The sequence below is a fragment of the Narcine bancroftii genome, chromosome 7 (genome assembly GCF_036971445.1).
Source record: "Narcine bancroftii isolate sNarBan1 chromosome 7, sNarBan1.hap1, whole genome shotgun sequence".
NCBI lineage: Eukaryota > Metazoa > Chordata > Chondrichthyes > Torpediniformes > Narcinidae > Narcine > Narcine bancroftii.
Window position 1 is genome coordinate 214,284,943 of NC_091475.1, and position 20,379 is coordinate 214,305,321.

Genomic DNA, 20,379 nt, shown 5'->3' on the forward strand with positions numbered 1-20,379 from the left:
ATCACAGCAGGAGTTGGCTCCAGACCAGAGGACGGACAGTTGGGGAGGATGGATGGTGAAGGGGGACACGCGGAGTCTCTCTGCTGGGATCCTGGGCTCTCGCATCTTGATCAGGGATTGGATTGGGGTCAGGGGCCATTTATCCAACCCTGAGGAGCAGGGTGGGCTGTGAGAAGATGCAGGGACACCTCGGGGTGGTGGTGGGTGGGGGGGGGGTGTGGGTGCACAGGGTCACATCCAGACTGAACCTTTACAGATGGAACTCGAGGTCCATCTTGGTCGAAACAGCGGAGTATTTTGTGAACAGTCCATTTGAAAGCAGCTGGTGTTCATAGGGGCCCTGGACAGGGAACACTGAAGTGGACCATGCCTGCACAGCACCTTGGGAAAGCAGAAGGCCTTTACTGCAGGAGGATTAAATCCTCATTATACAGGGCCCTGCTGAGGCATCATGGGGAATATTGTGCACAGGAGTCGCTGCTGTAAGATGCAGTAACAGACAGAGAACATGACACAGGGACAGGCCCTCCCGCACACGTATCTGTGCCGGGCCACGATGTTAATCAAAAGCAATCCCATCTGCCCACACACAGGCTGCACCCGACCATCCCTTCATACTCACAGGCCTATCAAGAAGGGCGGGCACGGTTGGCATAGCAGTTAACGCAACGCTGTTACAGTGCCAGCAACTGGGACCGGCATTCGAATCCCACGCTGTCTGTAAGGAGTTTGCACATTCTCCATGTGTCTGAGTGGGTTTCCTCTGGTATTTTGGTTTCCTCCCACCATTTGAAAGGTATGGGGGTTGTAGGTTAATTGGGATATTTGGGGAACATGGGCTTGTGGGCCGGAAGAGCCTGTCACCGTGCTGTATGTGCAAAGTTAACATGTTAAAAATTTAACACTCAAACTCCACTACTACTCCTGGCAGTTCATTCATGTGACTCCCCACCCAACTCTCTGTGTGAAAAAGTTTATCCCACACAACTTTAAACACCCTCCCCCTCACCTTCCACAAATGTCCTTCAATGTGTGACGCTTTTAACCTGGGGACAAGATTCTGACTGCCCACCCTGTCGATGCCACTATAAACCTCCCCTCAGCCTCCAACATTCCAGAGAAAACAACCTGTTTGTCCGACCTCTCCCCATAACCCATCCCCTCTAAACTAGGCAACACTCTGGTGAACCTCTTCTCTCCCCACAACCCATCCGCTCTAAACCAGGCAACACCCTACAAATCTCCTCTCCCCATAACCCACCCCATCTAAACCAGGCCACACCCTGGTGAACCTCTTCTCTCTCCATAACCCATCCCCTCTGAACCAGGCAACACCCTGGTAAACCACCTCTCTCCCCATAACTCATCACCTCTAAACCAGGCAACATCCTGGTGAACCTCTTCTCTCCCCATAACCCATCTCCTCTAAACCAGTCAACACCCTGGTGAACCTCCTCTCTCCCCTTAACCCATTCCTTCTAAACCAGGCAACACCCTGGTGAACTTCTTCACTCCCCATAACCCATCCCCTCTAAATCCGGCAAAACGCTGGTGAACCTCTCGTCTACCCATAACCCATCCCCTCTAAACCATGCAACACCCTGGTGAACCTCTTCTCTCCCCATAACCCATCCCCTCTATACCAGGCCACACCCTGGTGAACCTCTTCTCTCCCCATAACCCATCTCCTCTAAACCAGACAACACCCTGGTGAACCTCCTCGCTCCCCATAACCCATCCCCTCTATACCAGGCCACTCCCTGGTGAACCTCTTCTCTCCCCATAACCCATCTTCTCTAAACCAGGCAACATCCTGACGAACCTCTTCTCTCCCCTTAACCCATTCCCTCTAAACCAGACAACACCCTGGTGAACCTCTTCTCTCCCCATAACCCATCCCCTCTATACCAGGCCACTCCCTGGTGAACCTCTTCTCTCCCCATAACCCATCTTCTCTAAACCAGGCAACATCCTAACGAACCTCTTCTCTCCCCTTAACCCATTCCCTCTAAACCAGACAACACCCTGGTGAACCTCTTCTCTCCCCATAACCCATCCCCTCTAAACCAGGCAACACCCTGGCGAACCTCTTCTCTCCCCATAACCCATCTTCTCTAAACCAGGCAACATCCTGGCGAACCTCTTCTCTCCCCTTAACCCATCTTCTCTAAACCAGGCAACATCCTGGCGAACCTCTTCTCTCCCCTTAACCCATTCCCTCTAAACCAGGCAACACCTTGGTGAACCTCTTCTCTCCCTTTTCCAAAGCCCTCACCATTAACTCTACATTATTCCCCTTGCCTATCATCCCCAAAGTGCAACACCTCACCCTTGTCAGGATTAAACTCCATCTGCCTTTTCTCTGCCCATATCTGGAACTGATCCTGTAGATCCTTTGTTAACCCTCTGCACTGTCCATAACTCCACTGATCTTTGTATCATCTGCAAACTCACTCACCCACCCACCTAGTGTTTTTAATCTGTCATTAATAAGCAAAGATCAAGCTCTTCTGCCCAGACCGTAGCTCTCCACAGTCTTCACTTAGGAAGCCAACGGAGGAGATGAAAGAGGAAGGAGCATGGATGGGAAGGTAGAAGAGAAGTGATAGGGAGGGGTATCCCTCTGAATGAAGAGGGAAGTGGGGGAAAGTTGCTGGAGGAAAGTTAGACGGAGGAGCCCTTCCCTCTGCACTCAGAGAAACCCCTCACCCGGCTCTGCTTCCTGCAGAGTTTCTCCTTTGCACCAGAATCCCAGGGTCTGCACTGTCCAGTTCAGCCCCATCGTCGACGGCTGCTCCAACCTCCCATCCACATTCCTCCCAAAGTTAATGTCCTGGGGAAAGTTAGCAAAAGCCCCAAAATCCTGGCTTTCCCTTTCATGTCTGTCTGTCCTAATCACCTTTACCCTCTCCCTTCCTCTTTCTCTTTCCCCTTCTCTCTCTCTCTTTCTTTTCTGCCTCTCTCCCCCTCACCCTCTTTCCTTCTCTTTCTCCCTCTCTCTCCCTCTTTCCACTTTCTCCCTTTCTCTTTCCCTTTCACTCTCTCTCCCTCTTTCTCTTTCCCCTTCTCTCTCCGTCTTTCCTCTTTCTGTCTCTCTCTCTTTCCTCTTTCTGCCTCTCTCTCACTCTTTCCACTTTCTCCCCCTCTCTCCCTCTTTCTATTTCCTTTTCACTTTCTCTCCCTGCCTCTTTCTCTTTCCCCTTCTCTCTCCCTCTTTCCTTTTTCTGCCTCTCCCTCTTTCTTTTTCCTTCTATCCCCCTCTTTCTCATGATTATTTCTCTCCCTCTCTCTTCCCCTCCTCTCTCCCAGCATTGCTTCAGAGAGGGCCAGGGATCACTGTGAAGTGCCAGATTGGAGGGGAGATTACTCATGAAGATCGCATGTCGGTTCCGGAGACATCGATGGCAGGATTGTGGTCTCCTGATTTTCCAACTCCAGCCTGTTTCTGTTCTGCCTCAGACATGTTGGACTGAGGAGAACACACAGGTCCTGGCCCTGCCGTGAGACGGTAGAAACATGGTGGATCTCCAGGCCCACCTGCCCTACACTGGCCCTTTTGCCCACAGGATGTCTCTGCCCTTCTCTGCCTTGCCCACTTCAGTGCTCGTAAAAGTATAGGCCACCATTAGGGAAGTGATTGATTCTGGGAATGTTAGCAGGGGTCAGATACAGGCGCTGCTCGATACAGTCACCATGTTGAGAGTGGCGTCTGTATCTGATGCCACAGAGTCCTCCGGCAGTGAATTGCAGACTCCAACCACTCAGGTCCCCTTTACATATCCTCCCTCTCACCTTAAACCTGAGCTCTTTTGGTTTTTAGGAGAAAGATTCTCACCCTCTACCCATCTTTGCCTCTCATAAGGTAGATAAAGTGGAGATTGTATCCACCTTAGTCAGGCCACCTCTCAGTCTTCTTCACCCAGGGAGAACACGCCCACCTCCCCAATCTCTCCCCCTCCAGTCCAGTCAACATCCTGGTGCATCTGCAGAATGAACAACAAAGGTTCCTGCGCAGATCGGGTGTCCAGACCCCCGGTGAACCTCCTCTGCCTACTCTCCAGTGCAGCCACATTCTTTCTGCAGTGTGGAAACCAGACCTCCACACAAGGGTTTTCAAACACAACATGCAGTGGCACAGTTAACATAGTGGGCGTTAGTGCCACGCAGCCCGGGTTCGAACCTGCCACTGTCTGTAAGGAGTTGTGCTTTGCACCACAATCCCAGTGTCTGGACTGTCCAGTTTAGCCCCATCGTCGGCGGCTGCTCCAACCTCCCATTCACATTCCTCTCAAAATTAATGTCCTGGGGAAAATTATTCTTCTTCCTGTGTCTGTGTGGGTTTCCTCTGGGTGCTCCGGTTTCCTTCCACCCTTTGAAACATACCAGGTCAGTAGGCTAATTGGGTGTAATTGGGCAGCGTGGGTTTCGTCAGCTGGAAGGGCTTTTCACTGGGTTGTATCATTAAAATTTTTAACGTTAAATCCCAACTTTTATATTCTGTGCCCTGAGCTATGAAGATGAGTTTCCCTCTACACCAACTCTATCTGTGTTACCTCTCACAGGAAACTGTGGCCTTGAACCACAGGTTCCTTCTGTTCAAGCAATCTGTAGACGCCGTGGTTGAAGTAAAAACTCAATGCTGGAGAAACTCAGGTCAAGCAGTGTCCTTTATATAGTAACGGTAAAATACATAACTGATGTTTTGGGCTTGAGCCCTTCATTGAGATATGGAAAAATGTCAGCAGGTGTCCGAATTAAAGAGTAGAGGTGAGATGGCGTGGTCGCAAGAGCAAAAGGTGATAGATAGAGAAGGGAGGGAGAGGACAGCAGCAAGCAAGGGGAGGAGGGATAACTGGGTGAAGAGAGAGGGAAGAGGGGGAGGAGAACTGGAAAGGAGGTTGGAGAGGAAGGCAGGTCAACAGAAACGGTAAAGTCGATGTTAATGCCATCTGGCTGGAGAGTACCCAAACGGAAAATCAGGTGTTGTTCCTCCAATGTGTGGGTCGTCTTTGTGGAATAGTACATGAGGCCATGGACTGACATGTGAGTGTGGGAGTGTGACACAGAACTGAAATGGTGGCTACTGGAAGGTCTCGGTCACTGGTACGGATGGAGCGAAGGTACTCAGTGAAGCAATTTCCCAATCTGCGCCCAGTCTCTCCGATGTAGAAAAGGTCATAAAGGGAGCATCGGATGCATTAAATCAGTCCTGCGCATACACAGTGAAGTGTTGCTTCACTTGAACGGCCTGTTTGGGGCCCCGGACCATAGTGAGGGAGGAGATGTGGACGCAAGTGTGGCACCTCCTGTGGGGGGGGGGGAGGGGGGTGGGATGGGGGGGGGCGTGACTGGTGGGGAGGGATGAGTGCATGAGGGAATAATGGAGAGATCAGTCCCTATGGAAGGCAAAGAGGGGAAGATGTGTCTGGTGGTGGGATCCTGTTGTAACCCTCTGTTCGACATCACTCAGTGGGTATATCCCATCCCTCCTGACTTCACAAAATGCATCATTTCACATGTTGGGATTAAATTCCTTCTGCCAATTTTCCACCCACATGATTTGTATCCTGCAGTAACCTGTGATGGTGACCCATCATTCACATCCAAGTCTCCATCATGAGCTGCCCTCATCATTTCACCACCACCCTCCGTCTCCTATTACCAAGTTACTTTTTGATCCAGTTTAGTCCTGTTCTGGGTCTTGACGTGAAACACTGGCAACTCCTTCTCCAGAAGCTACTTGATCCAAAACCTACCCCAGCAGGTGTTTGCTTTGGATCTAATTTGGCAATTCACTTGGAACCCAGGCCATCTTACCCCCTGGATCTGCCCACCATGCGGGACCTTATCTAGCCCATTACTAAAGCCCACACAGACAGTGTCTCCCATCCTGATCAACCCTCAGTTACCAGCACAGGACCCAGACCGACTAGTGAGGAAGGATTCCCCCACACTAAGCCATGCTGACTCTCCCTGATCTTTCCAAATGAACCTATTTCAGGCCGAAGGTTTAGAAGCCTGACGATCAGTGACTCCAGTTTCAAGTTAAAACACAATGCTGGAGAAACTCAGCAAGTTGAACAGTGCACTTTATATAGAAACACTACAGCACAGGACAGGCCATTCGGCCCTCGATGTTGTGCCGACCCATATATTTCTTAAACAAAACTACTAAACCCTCCCTACCCTGTAACGCTCTATTTTTCTTCCATCCATGTGCCTGTCTAAGAGTCTCTTAAATGCCCCCAATGTTCCAGCCTCCATCACCATCCCTGGCAAGGCATTCCAGGCCCCCACAACTCTCTGTGTAAAAACAAAACTTACCCCTGACATCTCCCCTAAACTTCCCTCCCTTCACTTTGTACACACGTCCTCTGGTGTTTGCTGATCCTGCCCTGGGAAACAGGCACTGGCCGTCCACCCTATCTGCCTCTCAGAATCTTGTAGACCTCGATCAAGTCTCCTCTTACCCTTCTACACTCCAGAGAGAAAAGCCCCAGCTCTGCTAACCTTGCCTCACAAGACTTCTTTCCCAATCCAGGCAACTTCCTGGTAAATCTCCTCTGTCCCCTGTCCACAGCTTCCACATCCTTCTTGTAATGAGGTGACCAGAACTGAACACAATACTCCAAGTGTGGACTCACCAGAGATTTGTAGAGTGGCAACATGTCCTCTCTACTCCTGAACTCAATCCCCCCTGTTAATGAAGCCCAGAAAAGATAAAGAAAACATCTAGATTCAAAAACAGTTTCTTTTCAAAAGCTGTTGAACCAGCCCTTGATCAGGGGCTCCTTTAGCACCACAAAAGGACTTGTCTGCATGATTGCAAGACAATTTTTTTGAACTGTAAATATTTATCATCTATTTTTTTGCAAATATTCTCGTTTTCATTTAATTACGTATACTTTTGGAATTGTTTATGCAGTTTTTTTTAACAAAAAAGTTACAGCATCAGAATTAAAGTTTATTGTCTTGAACGTATCACGAAATTTGTCATTTTGCAGCAGTGTTTGACAGGTGAAAAATGTCTATAAATTACATTTTAAAAAAATAAATACATTAGTGCCAAGAAGAGAAAATGAGGTGGTGTCTGTGGTTCGTTGATTATTCAGGAATCTGATGGCGGAGGAAAAGAAGCTGACCTTGTCCCGCTGGGGGCTCGTCTTTAGGTTCCTGTACCTTTTTCTTGATGGTAGCAGAATGAAGAGAGCATGGCCTGGGTGGTGGGGTCTTTGAGGGTAGAGGCTGCTTTATTAAGACCCCACCTCATGTCGATCTCCTCGATGTCCATGATGTTGCAGGCTGAGTTAACAACCCTCTGGAGTTTATTCTTATCTTGAGAGTTGGCGACTCCATACCAGGCAGTGATGCATCTGGTCAGAAAGCTCTCCACCGTACACCTGTAGGAAGCTCTCCATGGTACATCTGTAGGAAGCTCTCCATGGTACACCTGTAGGAAGCTCTCCATGGTACACCTGTAGGAAGCTCTCCATGGTACATCTGTAGGAAGCTCTCCATGGTACACCTGTAGGAAGTTCTCCATGGTACACCTGTAGGAAGCTCTCCACGGTACAGTTGAAGAAAGCTCTCCACGGTACAGTTGAAGAAAGCTCTCCACGGTACATGTGTAGGAAGCTCTCCACAGTCCACGTGTAGAAAGGTCTCCACAATTCACCTGTCGGAAGCTCTCCACAGTCCACATGTAGAAAGGTCTCCACAATTCATCTGCAAGAAGCTCTCCACAGTCAACATGTAGAAGTTTCCAGGAGTTTATGAACAAGAATTTTGGGAGTATGCACATTGTACAACTGTCTGAAAATAAACTTGTTCCCAGTCCCACTGAAGTAAGGGCTCACCAGCCTGCAGTTACTTTGTTTATCTCCACTGTCCTTCCATAAATATTGGAACGACACTGGTTCGCCTCCAGTTTTCTAGGACTTTGCCTATTGCTAACAAAGAGACAAATTATCAGTCAGGTCCCCACAGCATTCTAGGATCGACCTCATCTGGTCCTAGGGTTTTATCCATTCTAAGGTTCAACCGTTTCTTTTATTGTCACATAATAATGCATTAAAAATGTAACATACATGACATCTTTCAGTGTTTGTCCACGTAAGGCAAAGTTTCTCTGTGAGCATTGGCTGGTGCCCCTAACAGTAGGAGAAAGAGAAGCAAAAGAGAGTTCCTCAGAGACACTGAGTGTCCGAGGATTCACCTCCTGTAGCCTCAGCAGTTGCATGGACTCCTGTTCGATCCATCGGCCGCCCGAGCTCCAGATCCAAACCTCCGACACAATCAGGAAGCTTTCAGCGCCCAAGGCCCCTTCTGGAGCCCTTCTTGCTCTCAGTGCCCCCTCAAATCTGGTTCCGGTTCTTATGAGCCAGTCTCCAGCAGCCCCACAGCCTGGGTGGTTCCCTCACTGGGCCTCTGCTGTGGTCAGTGCCCTGTAGGGTCATTGCCTCTTCTTCACGTTCTCAATGAGGGATGTTCTCCCCATATCTGGTGCCCTGCGCTGGCCCACTGCTCCACTAGAGTCTGCAACCCCTCGTGATCCATTGCCCAGCACAGGCCCCACCATCTTATGTACCAACCACCATGGTCACTGGATTTTATAAAAAGAACATTGTCAGCCCCTTTAACAGGCTATGGCATTTGGACCGGACAGTAGATCCCTGCGGAGCAACACTCAATGCATTCCATGACATCTATCCCCTCTTCCTCCATACTGACCCACTCCAGATTATCCACATACCCCTTTGTGAGCTCACGCCCTTCTCACTGGTATCCAACCACATCCCCCGGCTCCACACAGATTACCCCTTGGCCCCTTGATGAAGGGCTCAAGCCCAAAACATTGGTTATCGTTGCTATATTAAAGGACACTGTGTGACCTGTTGAGTTTCTCCAACATATTGCAACTACTGTTGTGTTTTAGTTGTGAGCAGCTGCCACCCTTTCCCTGCTACCCCCGTGTTCCTGGCTTGGATTACATTCCCACTCCCCAAGTTTCCCAGTCAGCTTCCCTCCATCACAGTCTTCCAGCTTTCCTCATCTGCCCGTTACAGTCCAGCCTTCCTCAGCCCACCTCCCAGCTGCTGCCCCTCAGCATTGCTGCCTCATCCCCTCCTCTCTCCATCCTCTGCTGGCTACCCACCCGAAATGCCAACTCGCCTCTTCCCTCCGTGGAGACTGCCTGACCAGTTTATGTTATGGGTCCAGCGCCTGCAGTCTCTGATGGGGCCGAAGGGCCTTCTACTGTGGTCTCCTCCTCTATGTTCAATGTTTGTGTCTGTCAACTCCCCTGAAGCTTGTGTAAGCTGGTGTGTAAGGATAACATGGGCTGTCCCACTGCGACCAGATTAGAGTCACCCTGCCAGTTACAGCACAAGATCCCACCAGCCCTCCAGGCCTTTGGATCTCACATTTGGCCTCGTTTCCTCTCCACAGGTCTCAGCTACCGACTCTGACAGTGGAAGTTTTGGAAGTATCACCTACTCCATTGGATTGGGCATTGGGAGTTCCCCGTCGACTCTCTTCAGCATTGACCCGCACTCGGGGCTGGTCTGCACCTCCGGACCTTTGGACAGGGATGAGGAGCCTGACCATTATGAATTCACAGTGACTGCAGTGGATGGGGTAAGAAGTGTCCACAAGCTCCCAGCTACGTCCACCCCTCGCTGAGGTCTGGAAGTCATGGGTACAGAACTGAGTTAGAGGGAAAGTTTAAACAGGTTTAGACTTTATTCCCTGGAGCGTAGAAGAATGAGGGGAGATTTGATCGAGGTATTTAAAATTATAAGGGGGTAGACAGGGTAAATGTAGGTCAGCTTTTTCCACTGAGGGTGGGTGAGATACAAACCAGAGAACATGGGGGGTTAAGGGTGAAAGGGGAAATGTTTAGGGCGAACTTGAGGAGGAATTTCTTCACACAGAGAGGGGTGGGAGTGTGGAACGAACTTCCAGCTGAGTGGTGAATGCAGGCTCAATTTGAACATTTAAGAAGAATTTGGACAGGTACATGGATGGGAGAATGTGGAGGGACATGGACTGGGTACAGGTCAGTGGGACTAGGCAGTAAAATGGTTTGGCACAGATGAGAAGGGCCAAAAGGGCCTATTTCTGTGCTGTAATGTGTGTAGTTCAGACCTGTCCCCCTGTACAGGGGAGAAGCCGTCGTGATGGTCCATGAAGCTGAACCCCTACCTCCTGCATCATCTCCTCATCTGCCCCATTCCGCAATTCCACCCTCTCTTGTACTGGACGCCAGGACTAATCCAGACTCTTATGGTCCTTCTCCCCAACTCCCCATGTTCTCTCCATAGGACACCGTCCCTTCTCCTACCGCAGGTATTGGAACCAATGTGGACAATGGCCTCTGGCTGCTCCCCCTCCCCTTTAAAATGTTCTGGAACTACTGGAGACATCCTGATTCCTGGCAGGCAACACCCCGTCCCATGGTCTGGTTTGTGGCCACTGAGTGTCCCATGCACCAGCTCCTCACTTTGTTGTTGCCCCTCTCCTTGTCTCCACCCTTCCCTGCTCTGGCCCTTCCCCAGCACAGAATCTACACCGGTCCACGTGTCCATGAGGGGAATGTTCACGGGCACCAATAACCACTCTGCCCACCCCTCTACCCCCTCAGCTGGTCATGCAGATCCCCCAGGATGCCCTCCCCCAAGGGTCACCCATCTCCCTGCTGTGGCAGGGGTACCCCTACCCTCTCGCCATCCCCTGATGAGTCACCCTGCTCCTTGCTGCAACCACCCCTCTGCTCTGGAGGTGCAGCCGGATGGCAATCCCACTGTGAGTAACAGGAGGGATCACCCACTGCTCTGGCCTGCCCTCACCATGGGTACCCTGCTGGTGCCCGTCATCTGCACCCTCCTCCAACACAGTGTCCCCTCAACCACAGGCCCTCCCAGCCCCCAGGGTGTTGTCTGACCCCGGGGTGCTCCATGCCTTCAGGATGCTGTCTGACCCCAGGGTGCTCCATTCCTCCAGGGTGCTGTATGAACCCAGGGTGCTCCATGCCTCCAGGGTGCTCCTGCCTGACACCCAACCTCACTTCCTCAGGCTGTGAGTAGGAATGTTTGTATTGTGAGAGTGGCGACCCCAGGTTGGGGTGAGGCTGTGCAGGTGGAGGAGGGATGGACAAGGGGAGGAGAGAGAGGAGGGAAGTGGAGAATAATGGTATGGGGAGGTCAAGGGGGTAAGGAAGTGGAGGGTAGGGGAGGTGGCAGGGATGGGGAGGGGAGTGGGTGAGGAGGAGAGGATGGAGTAGAGGGTGTGGGGGAGATTGAAGGGATGAGGAATGGGAAGGAGGAGGGTAGGTGGATGGGGAGGAGGAGGGGAGGGGATGGGATTGGAGGTGAGGAAGGAGAGGGGAGGGGACGATGGGGGTTGTGGAGAGGAGGGTGATGGGGAGGTGGAAGGTTGGGAGAGTGGGGATGGAGGTGAGGCGGGGGAACTGTGAGAAGGAAAGAGGAGGGGAGGGGGAGTAGGTGCTCTTGGGATTAGCTGACATAGTGTCATCTGTAGGGCGGACTGAAGTCTATGGCGTACGTGAAAGTGTACCTGGAAGACATCAATGACAACAGGCCGTACTTCTACCCGGCCCAGTACGCGGCCAGCCTGAGCTCGCAGAGCCTACCTGGGACCGTGGTGCTCAGAGTCCACGCTTACGACAAGGATGGAGGTCCCAACAGCAAGCTGGCCTACCACATCATGGCTGGCAACGTGCCTGCTCTGTTCACCCTGCACAGGGACACAGGTAAGTGGTTTCCCCCACCCACACCACTTCCAAAATCCCCCACTATGTGACCTCCACTGGCCCCAGCAGAAATTTCAGTCACATGTTTGACTGACAGAGAATACAGTACAGCCCCCAGTCACACGTCCGACTGACGAGGAATACAGTACAGCCCCCAGTCACGTGTCCGAATGATGAAGAATCCATTACAGACCCCAGTCACACGGCTGACTGAAGGGGAATCCAGTACAGCCCCAGTCGCACGTCTGACTGAAGGGGAATCCAGTACAGCCCGCCAGTCACACATCCAACTTATGGGGAATCCAGTACAGCCCTCAGTCACATGTCCAACTGAAGGGGAATCCAGTACAGCTTCCAGTCACGTGTCTGTCTGACAGGGAATCCACCACAGACCACAGTCACACTTTCGACTGATGGGGAATTCAGTCCAGCCCTTAGCCTCGCATCTGACTGAATGAGGATCCAGTACAGCCTCCAGAAACACGTCTGACTGAAGTGGAATCCAGTATAGCCCACAGTCACATGTCTGACTGATGGGGAATCCAGTACAGCCCCCAGTCACACGTCCGATCAAAGGGGAATCCAGTATAGCCCGCAGTCACATGTCTGACTGAAGGGAATCCAGTACAGCCCCCAGTCACACGTCCAACTGAAGGGGAATCCAGTACAGCCCCCAGTCACACGTCCGACTTAAGGGGAACCCAGTACAGCCCTCAGCCATGCGTCTGACTGAAGGGAGATTCAGTAGAGCCTCCAGTCACATGACTGACTGAAGGGGGATCCAGTATAGCCCCCAGTCACACATCCAACTGATGGGGAATCCAGTGCAGCCCCCAGTCATACGTCCGATCGAAGGGGAATCCAGTATAGCCCCCAGTCACGTGTCTGACTGAAGGGGAATCTAGTACAGCCCACAATCGCATGTCCGACTGATGGGGAATCCAGTACAGCCTTCAGCCACGCATCTGACTGAAGGGTGATCAAATATAGCTTCCAGTCACATGTCTGACTGATGGGGAATCCAGTACAGCCTCCAGTCACACATCCAACTAACGTGGAACCCAGTATAGACCATGGTCACATGTCTGACTGACGGTGAATCCAGTACAGACCCAAGTGACATGTACAACTGATTCAGAATCCAGTACAGCCCTTACCCATGCATCTGACTGAATGGGGATCCAGTACAGCCTCCAGAAACACGTCTGACTGAAGGGGGATGGAGTACAGCGCCCAGGCACTATCCAACTGAAGGGGAATCCAGTACAGCTCCCAGTCACGTTTCTAACTAATGGGGTATCTAGTACAGCCCCAGTCACACGTCTGACTGAAGGGGGTACAGGTACAGCCACCAGTCACACATCTGCCTAACGTGGAAAACAGTATAGACCATGGTCTCATGTCTGACTGACGGCGAATACAGTACAGCCTCCAGTCACACATCCAACTGACGGGGAATCCAGTACAGCTGCCAGTCACATGTCAAACTGATGCAGAAACCAGTACAGCCCTTTGCCACGCATCTGACTGAATGGGGATCCAGTACAGCCTCCAGTAACACGTCTGACTGAAGGGGGATTCAATACAACCTCCAATCACAGGTTCGACTGATGGGGAATCCAGTACAGCCCCCAGTCACACGTCCAATTGATGGGGTATCCAGTACAGCTTCCAGTCACACTTACAGCTAACGGGGAATCCAGTACAGCCCCCAGTCATATGTCCGACTGAAGGGGAATCCAGTACAGCCTCCAGTCACACATCTGACTGAAAGGGAATCCAGTACAGCCCCCAGTCAGTCACATGTTTGACCGAAGGGGGATCCAGTACAGCCCCTAGTCACATGTCTCAATGAAGGGGGATCCCATACTGTTCCCAGTCACACGTCTGACTGAAAGGGAATCCAGTACAGCCCCCAGTCACACGTCCAACTGACGGGGTATCCAGTACAGCCTCCAGTCACACTTCCAGCTGACGGGGAATCCAGTACAGCCCCCAGTCACATGTCCGACTGAAGGGGAATCCAATACAGCCCCCAGTCACATGTCTGACTGAAGGGGGATCCAGTACAACCTCCAGTCACAGGTCCGACTGATGGGGAATCCAGTACAGCCTCCAGTCACACTTCCAACTGACGGGGAATCCAGTACAGCCTCCAGTCACACTTCCAGCTGACGGGGAATCCAGTACAGACCCCAGTCACACGTACAACTAATTCGGAATCCAGTCCAGCCCTTAGCCACGCATCTGACTGAATGGGGATCCAGTACAGCCTCCATAAACACGTCTGACTGAAGTGGAATCCAGTACCGCCCTCAGCCACTCATCTGATTGAAGGGGGACCCACTACAGCCTCCAGACATACGTCTGACTGAAGGGGGATCCAGTACAGCCTCCAATCACACATCTGACTAATGGCAAATCCACTATAGACCACGGTCACATGTCTGACTGATGTGGAATCCAGTACAGCCTCCAGTCATTTGTCTGACTGAAGGGGGATCCAGTACAGCCCCAAGTCACATGTCCAACAGAAGGGGAATATCCTCTTAATGACGGGGAATCCAAACCTCTTTCTCTGATCCAGGCAGTGTCGTGTCCCAAGGACAAAAGCTATACTGTTTACAAGATTTTCAAGTCGGTTGACGGACTTCCTGACCACCTGTTATCTTTGCAGCCGGGAGATGATGTTGTACTATGTATACACAGAGGGTGGGAGGTTAAACACTGCACCACATGACTGACGTCCAATCCCCTCAGGGATCTCCTGGTCTGTTTGCTCCTTGGCCTGGCCATTTGTTATTCATGGGTCCAGACAGTGGGCAGGCGAGGGTTGAGCCCAGGCTCATTACCTGCCCTTATTCGAGGGATGAGTTTGTGATCAGAAGTCCCAAAAGCACCCTGGTTCTGTGGCCGAAACCCCTCAAACTCCTCTGCTCTCTGGTTCTGTGGCTGGGACCCCCGAACTCCATGGTTCTGTGACGAAGTTTTAAAATTCCTTTATTGTTACGCCATTAAATAGGTGTAATATTGACACCATTTTGTCTGCTATCGGCAGCAATTGCCCGGTCCCCCTTAGATTTAGAGAAAATGCCAAAGAGGATCCCCAGTATCACTGAGTGTCCGTGGATTCGCCTCCATCGCTTCCACAGCAAGTTCAGCCGCACAGACTTCAGTCCAAACCATCATCAGCCCGAGCTCCAGATCCGACCTCCAATACAATCTGGGACCCTTCGGCGCACTCGTCACCCTCTCGCCTCCCGGTTGCGACACCTGGTGCCCATTCATCCAGTCTGGAGCCCGTCTCCGTCTGTCAGCCACCTGGTGCGAGTCCTTTAACCACAGTCGCCAGCAGCCCGCAACCTGCGCGAGTTCCTCGCCTCGTGTCGCCAACAGCCCCGCTGCCAGAGTGGGTCCTTCCGCCTCAGAACTCTTTGCTGGGCCGCTGCCATGGTCACCACCCTGTTGGTGGTCTCCTCTGCTGGTCCTTCGCAAACTGGGGTGGGTTGGTGATCTCCCTACTTTCTGGTGCCCTGCGCCAGTCCTCAGCTTCCCCAGAGTCCGCAACCCCTCAAGGCTGCTTCCGAACATCTTGGGCCCAGATCCTGTGGTTGCAAAATTTTAAATAACCCACCAGAAGCCCCAACTGCTTCTGCTCACTGTCCTGTGGCCGGGATCACCAGCTACTGCTTATCTCCTCTCCGTGGCCGGGAGATCTGAGCCATTCTTGATTCAGGAGCTCCCTCCACAAGTTTCATTGTCTTCGGCTGGGAGTTTCTGGCAGTGTGGGAACTTCCTGTTCAACTGCCGGATCCGTGGGGCAGCTGCAACCAGCCATTGTATTGCTCAGTGTTCAGGAAAGTCCTCGGTCAGTTGTGAGCAAGTTGATGATGATCGTGTCCTGCCTGGGAACCTGTAGCCTCCATTTCCTGACAGCCGTAAATAGTGAGGAGAGGTGGAATTCTGACCTTTCCCAGAGCCACAACTCCTCCTGTAACCCAACAGGGGATGCCCGAAAGTCCAGGAATCCACACGGCCACATGCTAGCACCCCTCCCCCTCGCCCATCCCAGTGGTACCGGTGGGGGCTGAGTCCCCACTCCTCACCCATCCCAGTGGTACCAGTCAGGGTAGTACGGACCATCCAGCCGCAGTGCAGTGGGCAGTGGGTCCTTGGCTGTGGGTCACAGTGCAGTGGGCTGTGGGTGCTGGGCCGTGGGTGCTGGGCAGTGGATGCTGGGCTGCAGGTGCTGAGCAGTGGGGTCACCCACAGCTGTGAGAGTACTCATATCTCCCTTTCTCTTCCTTTTCCTGGCACTGATAAAAGTTTTACAGTACAACAGGATGTAGGAACCTGCTGCCAAGATTAGCTTCAGGCCCTCGCTCACAGACCAGGCTGAGGCGCACCCTCATGGACCCTCCTGTCCCCCACACAGACTTCCCACCCCCCCCCCCCCATGGACCTATCTGTCCCCCCTCACCTGGTGCATCTAGTCACGTGACCTCTGACCTGGTGAGGTATGCACCTGGTCAGGACCCTGCGAATGAAGGCTTGCTCAGGCCCTGATCTCTCACTGGTTTCTCCTTTGTTCCGATCAATCGTTTCACAGGAGTAATTTCACTTGCGTCTTCCCTGATCTCTGGAGAGGACTCGGTCCAGCGATTGGTCATCTCTGCCCAGGACGAGGGTGGTCTCACATCCCTGATCAACGCTGTCGTGAACATCAGCATTGTCTCGGGTTCCATTTCCCCTCCAATCTTCGAGCAGGCTCAATACTTCTTCACAGTGGCAGAGGACGTGAGGAGTGGCTCGACCATTGGTCATGTCAGGGCTTTGAACCCTCCAGGTGAGAGGCCCTCCCATGAGTTGGTAACGGGATCAGGATCACTCCCAGAACACCCTGATGGGACATTACCGTGGGGCCTTCAGATCGCACACAGAACGAGTACTGTATCTACTCGTGTAATCATTAGTACTGCGTCGTAGTCGACCCCCCCCTCTACTGGCCCAAAATTTGGGTGGTTTTGTATGACCCATGTAAAAGTCAACTCCCCTATTTTTGTCCCTGACCGCCCGTCCATCCGAGCCCCGACACCCTGACTGCGAATTTACCACCCGGTCCCACCTGTTTGAGCCCTGACACCCCGACTGCACATTTACCACCCGGTCCCACCCGTCCGAGCCCCGACACCCAGACTGTGGATTTACCACCTGTACGAGCCCCGACACCCCAACTGCACATTTACCACCCGGTCCCACCCGTCCGAGCCCCGACACCCAGACTGCAGATTTACCACCCGGTCCGAGCCCCAACACCCCGACTGTGGATTTACCACCCGGTCTGAGCCCCGACACCCCGACTGCAGATTTACCACCTGGTCCGAGCCCCGACACCCCGACTGCAGATTTACCACTCGGTCCGAGCCCCGACACCCCGACTGCAGGTTTACCACCCGGTCCGAGCCCCGACACCCCGACTGTGGATTTACCACCCGGTCCGAGCCCCGACACCCCGACTGCAGATTTACCACCCGATCCCACCCATCTGAGCCCCGACACCCCGACTGCAGACTTACCACCCGGTCCCACCCATCTGAGCCCCAACACCCCGACTGCGGATTTACCACCCGGTCCGAGCCCCGACACCCCGACTGCAGATTTACCACCTGGTCCCACCCGTCTGAGCCCCCAACACCCTGACTGCGGATTTACCACCCAGTCCCATCCATCCAAACCCCTGAAGCTTTGACCCGTGTAAAAGTTGACCCCCCTTCCCTTTTTTGGCCTGAAAAAGTGCTGCAAAAAATTTGACGATTACATGAGAATTTAAGAAATTGCTCAAAATGTTCAGCAGGGTGGAGGGGAAAAGAGCCAACCTTCCAGAGTACCAGAAGTGTGAAGGGGAGGATGTGTGGGTGAAAAAGGGGGAGGTGAAGGAGGGTGGAAACAATGTCCCGTGGGGATTCCGATCTCTCCGTTCCCCAGGCCTTGGACCCTGACCATCTCTCCGTTCCCCAGGCCTTGGACCCTGACCTTGGGATGGATGGCAAGCCATGACTGAGGGTTTGGAGGGGCTGGAGACCTCCCATTTAAACTAACTGCCACGTCTCCCTCTACATGGGCAGGTCACTTGGACTCCGTCTCTTACACCATATCCTCGGGAGACCCCAACGGATACTTTGCCATTGGACTCAGCTCAGGAGTGATTCGGACCAACATCCCACTGGATCATGAGTCTCATCCAGTCGTGGTGTTGGATGTCCAGGCTCACAGCGGCTCTCCGCCTGCCTACAGTGGCACCAAGGTGAAGGTCACCATCTCTGACATCAATGACAACAAGCCAACGTTTCCCACCTCCTCCGAGTCTATTCTTGTGCCAGAGACCACGGAGATTGGCTCTGTCATCTACACTTCTAGTGCACGGGACCAAGACAGTGGTGCTAATGGACACGTACAGTTTGACCTCATCACGGGCTCAGAGAGAACCTTCAGCATCGATCGAACTTCTGGAAAGCTGCGTCTGATTGGATCCTTGAGCTATGATCTGGCACCTCGCTACGAGCTGACAGTGGTGGCCAAGGACAGTGGTGCTCCACAGCTCAGCTCAACATTGACCCTCATTGTCCACGTGCAGCATGAGAGTGATACCGCCCCCATCTTTGACACCCTCACCTATAGGGTGGAAGTGAAGGAAAGCACTTCCATCAATCGCCGCTTTCTCCAAGTGCGTGCGCTGCGCCAGGATTCGGGAGGCGGCCATGTCACTTACCACCTGCTGCCTGCTGAAGACTCTGCTAACTTTGGCATCGTCGCTGAGAGTGGATGGCTGTTTGTGAGGAGCGCTCTGGACCGGGAGAACAGAGACCTCTTCAGCCTGACAGTGGTGGCTTCCAGCAGCGAGGGGGAGCAGACGAAGACTGGGACCACCACAGTCAGGATCTGCGTCACCGACGAGAATGACAATACACCAAAGCTCAGTGAGGACCGCTACTTCTTCACCGTGCAGGAGAACGCGGCACCGGATACCACTATTGGACGCGTCCTGGCAACCGATCGTGACCATGGGCTCAACAGCAAGCTGATTTACAGACTTCAGCCAGCGCACAGCAGCTTCCACCTCAACCCACAGACCGGTAATAGCTAACCATATAAAAATTACAGCCCAGAAACAGGCCATCTCGGCCCTTCTCGTCCGTGTTGAAACACTTGTACTCTCCTAGTCCCACTGACCTGCACTCTGCCCATAACCCTCCATACCTTGCACATCCACATACCTATCCACATTTTTCTGAAAGATAATATTGTACCTGCCTCCACTGGAAGCTCGTTCTGCACAGACCCTGCTCTCTAAGTGAAGAAGCTTCCCTTTGTGCTGCACCTAAACTTTTGCCCCCAACTCTCAGCTCATTTCCTCTTGTTTGAATCTCCCCTCTCCTCAGCTGTCAAAGTCTATCTACGTCTACTCTATCTGTCCCCCTCAACATTTTAAAGACCTCTATCAAACCCCCCCTCAGCCTTCTACGCTCCAAGGAATAAAGACCAAAATTGTTTAACATTTCTCTAGAATTTAGGTGCTGAAACCCAGGGATCGTCTGGTGAATCTCCTCTCTATTCCGTTCACCTCCTTCCTATAATGTGGTGTCCAGAACTGAACACCAAAACCCAAATTTGGCCCTATCAATGCCTTGTACAATTTTAACATGACCTCCCAACTCTTCTATTCTCTTCTAAAGGTCAGAATTCCAAAGGCCTTCTTTACTACCCCATCTCCCTGAGATTCCACCTTCAGGAAACTGTGGACCATTATTCCTAGATCTTTCTGTTCAATTGCATTCTTTAACACCTGACCATTCACCATGTGTGTCCTGTTGTGATGAGTCCGTCCAAAATGTAGCACCTCAAACACCATTTTCAACTTGCAGCCCACTCTTCTAACTTGCCCAAATCTCTCTGCAAGATTTGAAAATCTTCCTCATTATCCACAACGCGCCACCCATCTTAGTATCATCTGCATATGTACTAATCCAATTTACCACCCCATCATCTAGATCATTAATGTATATAACAAACAACAATGGACCCTGTTCCAATCCTTGAGGCCCACCTAGCCACTGGCCTCCAACCTGACAGTTATCCACCACCACCCTCTGACATCTCCCATCCAGCCACTGTTGAATCCATTTTCCTACTTCCATATTCACACCTAATGATTAAACCTTCCTAACTAACCTTCCGGGTGGGACCTGGTCAAAGGCCTTACTGAAGTCCAAAGCAACCTCGTGTCTTCTATTACCTTCCTGATTCTTTCTTGAGGATTATCTTCCATTTTTTATTCTCCTCAAGTACCTCGTTTGCTCCATGTTGCCGATACCTGCTATAACCTCTCTCTTCTTCCGAACAAGATCCCCAATATCCCTCAAAAACCAAGGTTCCCTGTGCCTGCAAACTTTGCCTTTAATCCTGACAAGAACATACAAACTCTGTACTCTCAACATTTTACCTTTGAAGGTTCTCCACTTACCTCGCATGTCCTTGTCCTAAAATAACTTACCCCAATCCACGCATTCTAGATTATTTCTCATTTCCTCAAAATTAGCCTTTCTCCAATT

The 20,379-nt window shown here is 52.0% G+C and overlaps 1 protein-coding gene across 1 annotated transcript in view; it reads left to right on the plus strand.

Annotated features, from left to right (window-relative positions):
* The window catches only part of LOC138740099 (protocadherin-16-like), a 177,915-nt gene that overhangs the window by 89,269 nt on the left and 68,267 nt on the right, over positions 1-20,379 (plus strand). Inside the window, exons 3-6 of the mRNA XM_069892515.1 lie at positions 9,448-9,636; positions 11,539-11,770; positions 16,380-16,616; positions 17,896-18,903. Of these exons, the coding sequence (XP_069748616.1) occupies positions 9,448-9,636; positions 11,539-11,770; positions 16,380-16,616; positions 17,896-18,903 (1,666 nt within the window). The remainder of the gene's footprint in view (positions 1-9,447; positions 9,637-11,538; positions 11,771-16,379; positions 16,617-17,895; positions 18,904-20,379) is intronic.